The sequence below is a fragment of the Vicia villosa genome, linkage group LG5 (assembly GCF_029867415.1).
Source record: "Vicia villosa cultivar HV-30 ecotype Madison, WI linkage group LG5, Vvil1.0, whole genome shotgun sequence".
In the NCBI taxonomy this organism is placed as follows: domain Eukaryota; kingdom Viridiplantae; phylum Streptophyta; class Magnoliopsida; order Fabales; family Fabaceae; genus Vicia; species Vicia villosa.
In genome coordinates, this window is record NC_081184.1 from 144,795,078 (window position 1) to 144,804,887 (window position 9,810).

A 9,810-nucleotide genomic window follows, 5' to 3' on the forward strand; every position below is an offset into this window, starting at 1 on the left:
GGGTTGCAAAGTGGAAGTAACAAATCACCCATGTCAGTTGATTTAGTGGTTGTTGGCGTTGAATTTGATATGGAGAACAACGGTTTGATTCCCGCAACTGTAATCGAGAGGAGGCTAAAACTACTTGATGCCAAAAGTAACCCTCAAACGATATACCGATGGTAATAAATTCATTAAAAAAATTTAATAATAATATATCTACAAGAATATAAAATCTGAAAAAATAAATAATAATAATAAAATTAAATAAACAAAAACCTCCCCTGAACCGGACCAGCCAGCCGGGATGAACCGGAAAAATCCGGTGCGGCTCCATTTCTCTCCCACTCTCACGCTTTCATGTTCACGATGAAAAGGAAAACAACAATGGAAGGGGCAGCCCCATGGTGGTGCGTCCGGGTGGGGGCCGGCCGGCCAGCTGTGGTGGCGGCGGAGGCCCCCCACGGTGGTAGTGGTGCTATTTGTTCATCTTCTACCTCTCTCTTAAGCCTCCATTAAAGACATTTTTCAAGCTCTTGAAGGTAAGGAAAATGTTCAAATGTCAACCAAAATTAATGAATTAAAAGTCTATTGTGCATAGAATTTAATGGGTAACAAGAACATATGCTTAGTGTTCATTAATTCTTCGATTTGTTTGGTTTTTGAATTTTCAAGAATGGTGGATTTTGGTGTTTATGTCAAAAATGGATTTTTTGTGCAAAGAGATGATATTTTACGTGTGAATGTATGCTTATATGTTTGAATTAATGTTATTGCCATGTAAAATTGGTTGATATTTTTTGCTACTTGAATATGATTTTTGGATTAAAAAGTGCTTATAAGTTGTTTTGGATTATGATTAAGTACCAATGTTAAGACTAACATAAATGCAACTGTATGCTTATTTGAATAAGTTGTTTTGCAAAGTGTTTTTAGCTAGTTGAATTGAAAGTTTTTGTGTTGAATTAAAGTGTTTTTCTAATTAAGCTATTTCAAAACAGTGGCATAATTTAAGGAAAACACCACATACATGATCAATGACATGGAATGAATAAAGAAGGTTCAAGACTTACCGATGAAGCGGAGGTTTGCTCCGATTAGTGTTGAAATTTTACCGACCAGATTAATGACGAGAAACCCGGAAAACCTTAAGAGGTAATCTTTTCATTTTTAAAATTTCTTCCCAGCTTGATGTGAGATATTGGATCGAACTTTAGTATGGTCGAAGGGTAGCTTCTTGGTTCGACAGGATTAAGCATGAAGTCGAAGGTTGTTCACATGCTGGTGTCGAAGATGCTAGGGTTGTTAGCATGTTAAATTAGGTTTTAGTGTTTAAACCCTAATTTGTTAAGTTAGCTTGTTTATTAAGTTAGTTTGTGTAATGAACCTTGTGGAAAAAGCTCATTAGTTAACATGTTAGGTTTTATTATAAATAGCATACTAGTCTCTCATCATTGCATACTGCAAATCCTAATTTAGGGTGAGATGGTTATTTGTTATTCTTGTAAACTTGTAATCTTGTTTTCTAAGAGAGAGTAAAAGAATAGCAGTTATAACCAATTCTTGTGTCCTTCTTCTTCCTTGTTCTTTATTCTTTCCTTGTTTTATACTTTGTTTTTGGCATTGAATTCACAACAAATTGGTGCGATGAGCGTGAAGAAGATGCCTTCAACAAAATATAAAAATTTTCAATTTCATAACTTTCAAGAGTTAGACCCTGTTTGGATAAGCAATTTAAGTAAGCTCTTGTACCACATTATAGTAGAGTTAGGCCCTGTTTGGAAGTAGTGATATGTTATAAGTGTTTGTGTATAAACTATTTATGTAACAAGAGATAAATATGAAACTGTTTTTATATATAAGTGTTTGTTTATAAGTGCTTATTTTGATAAACACTTGTGCTATAAGCTCCAAATAAACTGTTTAGTTTAAGATTTAAGATACTACTACATTATGAATAATAACCTTGGTACCTGAGATTGAGCTATGGTACATTGGTTCTGTATTTTTAGCTTGTTGGTGCTTTTGAGTATAGTTTGTTTAATGGTTTTCACTGAAATGCTTTATGAAATTGAAACTTCAGCAAGTTTCCTGACGGCTTCCCCAATATTTTCAAGTTTCCTTTTATCATAACTTGACTGAGGAAAAATTTAAAAGAGTACAAGACTACAACTTTGATCATCCTGATCAGTTCAATTCTACTCATCAGTTTCTCATTAAAAGATAAGATTTATAGTATTAACTAATATTTGTGGATAATAAGTAATAATGGTTGTTATGAACTTTGAACCAATATTTGTGGATTGTAGTGTTCACTTCTCCTGTTGATATGTTCACACTTCCACCGTAACTCACAACATTCAGTTCCACCTTTCCTGGTTTACCTCCGGCAAGTGTTCTCAACATTTTATTCTGGTAGTTACTTACAAATGGTGTGTATTTGGTAGTTGTTATTAGAATCTGATCACTTGGCATGCCTATCACCTGGTTTGGCATCATAGTAATAGCAATGTATCTAATTTTCTGTCAACCTGAATGTTGAAAAAAAGAATAATTAATTGGATAGACATGTGGACATGTGGTAGCCATTCTGAATTCTAAAAAACTAATCAATTCAGCACTGTTTCTGTTGCTCTGCTAGTAACCGTCCGCGTTAGTGTAAGCTTACATAATTGAGCAAATAGATTAGGTCATTATAATTTAGTATAAAAGAAATAAAATGAGTGAAACATATGCTATGTGATCTCCTATAAGAAGGTGCACAATGTCACTAACTTTATATATTTTATATAAGGTGACTTTATATATTTTATATAAGGTTGGTTTTCTCCACTTATCATTGACTCTAAGCATTAGCAGGTGATAACTGAGATAAAGTAGTGGTTGTGGAATACAAGAGAGAAACTAGTATTGCCAATGACAATGCTAAAAGATATTGAATTCTAACCATCTTTTCTGCCAAATCCCATTTCAAAACATCCCCACCCAACTGCACCATACACAGTTATCACCTAATTTAATAACAGTAAGCTGAGTTTTGCATGTTATGGTGGTGGTGGTCTTTATTGGGGCTATGGCTTGATTTAATAATTGTAATTATTTGTGATATTTTTTGGTGTGGTGATGGTCTTTATTATTTATGTTGTATGTTTGTTTTGTTTGAATTGTAGATATTGAAGAGGATTTTCGATCTTTAAATCTTTTGCACAAATCAGTTGATTTTTTTATATACTACTATTTCTGTCAGTAGGTTACGAATTCTGTTCGACCGCATTGGTGTTATTTAACATTGGTAGCGTCGTGAAATTATTGCTGTTTATGGTGTTTTTGAAGTCGTGCTTCAGCTTTTTCTTCCTGGTAAAACTTATATATTTATTATAATCAGAGAATTAAAATAGAAAAAATAAAAATTTGTTACTTAAAATAATAATTGTTGCATGATACTAACCACACAAAGAGGTGATTCAATCAGTTTGTCAACTTGGCTAGTTGATGTTCCATGAATCTATAAAGTCACTTTCAAAAGTTGCATAAAGATGGACACAACAAAACTATTGCTCTCAACTATAGCTTTTGATTAGAATTTTGCGATCTATCTGTTCAGAAATGCATATTAAATGCTTGTTTCATTGTCATCTTCAAATGGTTGTATGCTTCATTGATTTGTATCTACCATAACAGCCACATAAATACATGTCCCACCATACTGCACATAGATTTTAAGATAAGAAAGAGCACGTCGATACAGCTCAAGATCAAGCATATATATGTATATCTTAAGCTGGTGGGACTCCTGGTGTTAATTAGAGTTGTGAAAATTTCATAAAATATGTGAAATATTATTCAATACATATCACACTTATGTCAATGAAAACTAATGTAAGATATGCACGAGATACTTCATTTTGAATAATTCAATATGTCTCGTTTTAGAAACAATTTGGAAGGTGTTGGTGTTCTGTCTAAGTAACAGCTAACAAAAATTATGCAAAGTACTAATGTCATATATACTATTTAGGCGGAGTAAAACTTGTAGACAATGAGGTGGAGAAGTTGCTGACAGACAATGAGGTGGAGAAGTTGCTGACAATGGCGGATTTGGATGCTTCTTTCATGGATAAATCTGGCACTGACCTCTCTGTAGGTCAGGCTCAAAGAGTTGCACTTGCAAGTACTCTAGCTAACTCACCTGAGGTATATTTCAACTAGGATGAATCCAAATACTAATGTTTGTTTGATTATTTAATATTTTTGTGTTGTTAATTTGGAAGGTTTTGCTGTTGGATGAACCTACTAGTGCATTAGATCCGATATCGACAGAAAACATAGAAGATGCTTTGATGAAGTTGAACAAGAACAAAGGTATGACACTGATCATGGTTTCTCATAGCATCAAACAAATTCAGAGGATGGCTGATATAGTGTTTTTACTAAGATGAAATGTAATTTACTTAATGTAACTTGTGGCTAATCAGCTCTTTCTGATGTAAACAATTATAGGGAATGCAATGACTTGACTTCTCGAGTTCTTGACCCTCTCAGGGTCCATTACTTGTTTAAAACGATTGTTGTTTTAAGACTGCAGAGGTTTATTTTTCCCTCAAGCTAAACAAACTTGTTACCCTTTGTTGTAGGACTGCGACCTACTTTATATGGAAAAACCAGAGAAGCTCATAATAACAGACATTACTGTGCCACCGATAGTTATTCGACCTTCAGTCATAATTGATGGAAAAAGGTAAATGCCAGTTTAGATCTATTTATGTATTTCCTTCTCTTTATTGTGATTTGATTCCTATTGGGCCTTTTACACACATATAATAGAAGAAAAGATGGGGAGTGGGCTAGAGTATTGGGCCAAGGGGAATTATACGAAGAAAATACGAATACTGATATTTTAAATACTTAAATTGTTGATTCATGCATCCATTGAAGATTGTGAGAGAAGAAAGTTTTAGCTCAGTGAAATTGAGAACAACTTCATCGAATAGATCGTGGAGCACTGCGTTCTTTGGTAGCTGGAGACACAGTTCATCAGACAGTGGTGCTAGTGCTACCAATAGGGAGGGTTCTAGTGGGCATTAAACAAACAGGAAGAGTAAGTTCTCATGGTAGTGGTGGACATGATCTCTCATCTTCTGTTGTCGGAAGATACTCACTTCCTTTAAAAGTTGACTTTTGACTGTGGAAGATGACAGTAATGTATACTTGCATTGTAGGAAATAATTGGTGGATCCTCCCAGTATGCCAAGATGATAGTTTCAAGTTTCATGCTGCCCGAAGAGAAGATATTGATGTACCAAAAACTCATGGTTTTGATTTATTTTATAAGTTTATTGGTGGATAAACTTATCTGATATGTAATTATTCTTCTAGGTTCGAATGCTGGGCCCAGGCAGGCCATTTCTTGTTGAGGTGCAAAATGCACGATAAGTCCCATCTGAACTGTTTGTTAAAGATATAGAGAAAAAGATAAATAGCATGGAGAATAAATTGGTAATGCTGTAGCCGATTTGGTAACATTTGTATGTCAGTTAATTATTTCACTGTGAATAAATGCATAATAATGGAGAATAAAGATGTAGTCTCAATTAATCAATTATATATTAAATTTTATTAATTTTTTCTAATTTGGACACATATTAGCTGCGAATTTATGTTCCTTTTACCTGTGGATTACTTCCTGCGGATTTACCTGCGGAACTTCCTGCCGAATAGTTTTAGTTGGGGACAAAAAATTGCAGGAAAATCCGCAGGAAAACAGAGTATTTCTAGTAGTGAAATATGTTCATAAAGATCACGTTTCTGCCGTGTAATAATGGGTTTTCTTTAAATATTTGCCGTAATTGTAATGCAAAGAGTATTCTGTGTCAAGTTCAGTGGTGATGGAAGTTACGCGATTTCGGGAAGTGACGATACTAACCTCAGGCTTTGGAAGGCCAAAGCATCTGAACAACTCGGAGTAGTAAGTTGATTCCGTCCTTGACTCACATGCACACATATATATCTTCCCTTCATTCCCTGAAAATCACCTGTTTATGATGATGCCAGGTTCTCCCGAGAGAAAAGAAGAAGCATGAATATCACGGCGATAATGAAACACTACGGACACCTTCCTGACGTTAACCGTATCTCAAGGCATAAGCACTTACCAATACCAGTATACAAAGCTGCTGCATTGATGCGAGCTATGGCAATTGCTAAGAAAAGAAAGGAAGACAGGAGGAAAGCTCACAGTGCTTCAGGGAGTGTTGCAACAAAACTGTCACGTGTTAAAAGAATTGTCAAAGAAATTGAGAGATTTTTCTGAGGCAATGCATGCTGAAAAATGCAATACGTATATTTATGAAATGGCAAGAGTTTATATACTGATTTCTTGGGCAGATGGATATGCAGCATTGGTGAAAATCAATTGCTATTGCTAGTTTTGTGATGCAAGAAATTTTGGCGTATTATTATTGGGTTCAAAATGTGTAACTTGGTTAAATCGTGCGTATTAACCTGCAACCCGTGCTAACACGACCCGGTCAAACCAACTAAAAAAATGGACAGAAATAAGCTTATATATCTAAACTGCGAGTTGGATTGGGTGGGGCTTTTGGGTTCGAAACCGTCCAACCCGGCTTGTTGTCCAGCCCTACAAAGAATCCATACAATTGCATGTCAAATCCTGACATAATCTACCATTATTACTCTTCGACCTACCACCTACAAAGTGAAAAAGTTCAAAAAAATTCCTATAATCACTAAGAAGAGCCACCTGCCAATATCCAATCATTTAAAGATCTCATACCACAAAGATGAAGCTAGTCTACATGAGTCAAATAAATAGAAAGCCAGACTCATTCAAATGAAAAATTATCTAAATAGGATTTTCTTCTTGGATCTTTATCACTCATCCTTGGAAAGAAATCAGATTTTCTCCATTCAAAATTTTCAAACATTCAAGTTTAATTTGATCTTAAATGAACAACTGCAAATGTTCCAAATCCTTGTTCCATTGAATAGCATATTAGTCTAATTATGATTTATCTTATTACAAAACTTGTACGAAAGGTTTATGGAAGAATCTTTTAAGTGACCACCATTTATTCTTTACTCAATAATTCAGCTATAGTACATTGAAATCTCTCATTTTTTATAGTTTTATTGCACATCATGAAAATACTACCCCAATAAAGTACTGATAATATCATATACAATTTTAGCCTATGATGTGAATTATTGAGATGAAAACCGGCCAATCCCATGACTTTATGTTAAAGTTAAAAATAATACATTTTCATACGAAAATGATATTTTCTTTAAAACTATGCTAAAGTTAAAATATAATATTCTAAAAATACAAATTTGTCATCATCGTACATAGAAAAAATGAAACAAACATAGAGCATAGAAGGTTTTGAAGCAAAACATTGTTTTTGTTTTGATTCAATATATAAAGAATATTCTCACTATAGATAAAAGGAATTAAAAATGAAAGTTGTTTGTTATTAACATATATTTCTTCACAGTGATCAAAATTCACAACTCAATCACAAAGCTACACAAAGTTTCAATGGATTCTTCAACAGGGTTGAATTTGAAATTGCAAATGAAATCATCACTATCACACAGTTTCCTGCTATGTTCTTCACCAACCCATTTCACCTACCACTCCAATTCAACCACTTTCACCAAAAAGTTTGCATCTTTTTCCACAATCATGGCTACTTCTGCTGCATCAGCTGTAAAACCAAAACCAATTGCCTATGGTTTCAAAACTTTGTTAGAAACTTTCACTGTTGATGTTCATAGAGCAGATAATAGGCCACTGAATGTGCCCTTGATTTCACCTTTTACAATTGCTTCTTCAAAGTTGGAGAAAGTAGAGAACGTTGCTATTAGAGTTGAATTGAGTAACGGTGCTGTTGGGTGGGGTGAAGCACCAATTTTGCCCTTTGTTACTGCTGAGGATCAAAACACAGCTATGGTTAAAGCTTCTGAAGCTTGTGCTTTCTTACTGAAATGTCCTGCATTAACATTGGGTTCTATGTTGGGGAAAATTGGTGAGATTCTTCCAGGACATCAATTTGCTTCAGTGAGTGATCTTTGATCATACTAGTGCTTCTGTTTTTTTGTTATTCTAATTCTCATCATTTGTTAGTTCTTCTGTTTGGGAATATGATTTTTTTAATGGAAATTTCACTTTCAAGTTTCAATCTATGTGTTTCAACATTGAAGGTTAGGGCTGGAGTAGAGATGGCAGTAATCGACGCTGTTGCAAGTAGTATTCGTGTACCTTTGTGGAGGCTTTTTGGTGGTGCTTCAAATACCATAACCACTGATATAACAGTTAAGATCTTATATAATTTTTGACAAATGCTTATTATGAAGAATATAATATTTTTATAATAAGTCAAGTTATTATATATGCAGATCCCAATTGTTTCTTCAGCTGAAGCAGCTGAATTGGCTTCTAAGTACTATAAACAAGGATTCAAGACTTTAAAGCTGAAAGTGGGAAAGAATCTGAATGCAGATATAGAAGTGCTTCAAGCCATACGTGTTGCTCACCCTGACTGTCAGTTTATTCTCGATGCTAACGAAGGGTATAACTCTGACGAAGCAGTGGAAGTTCTCGAGAAATTACATGGTTAAAACCTTAACCTACACAGTATTGAATTATTTTCCTCTTCATCCTTCATATATGATCCAAATGAATGTTGCTGTCGGACTAGAAAATGCACGCGTGCACTTTTATTGCATTATGTTTGCCATCAGTTAGAAACTTAGTTTGTTTTGTATTATTACAGAAATGGGGTTGACCCCTATTCTATTTGAGCAACCAGTTCACAGAGATGATTGGGATGGTCTTGGATATGTGAGTAACATAGCAAGAGAAAAATACGGAGTATCTGTTGCAGCTGATGAGAGTTGCAGAAGTTTAGTTGATGTTTATAGAATAGTTGAAGGGAATATTGTTGATGTGATTAACATTAAGCTTGCTAAAGTTGGAGTTATAGGTGCAATGGATATGATTGAAAAAGCAAGTTCAGCAGGTTTGGATTTGATGATTGGTGGTATGGTTGAGACAAGACTTGCTATGGGATTTGCTGGTCATCTTGCTGCTGGCCTTGGATACTTTAAGTAAGTACTATAATTATTGCATTTGGAAAGTTTGAGCTTTTCTTCTTAGTTTTTGCTGGTTTATATTGTTTTTGTTATGTAGTGTTCATTTTCTATTTTACTAAATCATTTCAATATTGCAAACTCTTCTGTAGGTTTATTGACCTAGACACACCACTTCTGCTATCAGAAGATCCAGTTCTAGAAGGCTATGAAGGTATATATCTTTTTTTATAGATTTTCATGAAAAGATTGGCTAGATTTTATATCTTTTCAATGTGATGACATTTGAGTATTTCATTGAACAGTTTCAGGTGCCACTTACACATTCACAAATGCAAGGGGACATGGTGGATTCCTTCATTGGGACAACCTTGCTTAGCAAGTTATGATTTTCTTGCAAAATAGAACTCCACTTTAATAATCGAAGCAGTAACTTGTTTCATATTGTGTAACTTGTTTCAAATTGTGCGTACAAAGTTCAGTGCTTATCTTCACTTAGGAACAAATATTGTTAGAGAGAAATTGTACCTCCAAGAGCAACTCAGCTACTATCTCTTCTATTACTTTGAAAAACATTTCAAGTCACATGCAAGATTTGGTAGAAACATGTATACGACTTGGTAGTTCTTGCACAAATATCTGTTGTTGAACCGTAAAGATGATGAGACAAATGTAAAATCCAGATTGTGGTTAACTCAATATTTGATCATGTTCATGTAA

The 9,810-nt window shown here is 34.4% G+C and overlaps 2 protein-coding genes and 1 long non-coding RNA gene across 3 annotated transcripts; 2 read left to right on the forward strand and 1 right to left on the reverse strand.

Moving 5' to 3' along the window:
- The first annotated feature begins 1,152 nt into the window (after window positions 1–1,152).
- Window positions 1,153–5,050, forward strand: LOC131602951 (ABC transporter I family member 17-like). Its single transcript, XM_058875180.1, has 5 exons — window positions 1,153–1,717; window positions 3,998–4,173; window positions 4,251–4,341; window positions 4,614–4,717; window positions 4,915–5,050. The coding sequence occupies exons 1-4, from the start codon at window positions 1,627–1,629 to the stop codon at window positions 4,706–4,708; spliced, it is 453 nt and encodes a 150-aa protein (XP_058731163.1). The 5' UTR covers window positions 1,153–1,626; the 3' UTR covers window positions 4,709–4,717; window positions 4,915–5,050.
- Window positions 2,124–6,037, reverse strand: LOC131602952 (uncharacterized). The gene is made up of 4 exons (XR_009284190.1): window positions 5,903–6,037; window positions 5,649–5,686; window positions 3,428–5,424; window positions 2,124–2,510 (listed from the first exon to the last, which is right to left on the reverse strand). It is a non-coding gene; the product is annotated as an uncharacterized LOC131602952 (long non-coding RNA).
- A 1,349-nt stretch (window positions 6,038–7,386) lies between these two features.
- LOC131602950 (L-Ala-D/L-amino acid epimerase) lies at window positions 7,387–9,810 on the forward strand. Its single transcript, XM_058875178.1, has 6 exons — window positions 7,387–8,059; window positions 8,203–8,313; window positions 8,398–8,614; window positions 8,775–9,108; window positions 9,243–9,304; window positions 9,396–9,810. The coding sequence occupies exons 1-6, from the start codon at window positions 7,538–7,540 to the stop codon at window positions 9,467–9,469; spliced, it is 1,320 nt and encodes a 439-aa protein (XP_058731161.1). The 5' UTR covers window positions 7,387–7,537; the 3' UTR covers window positions 9,470–9,810.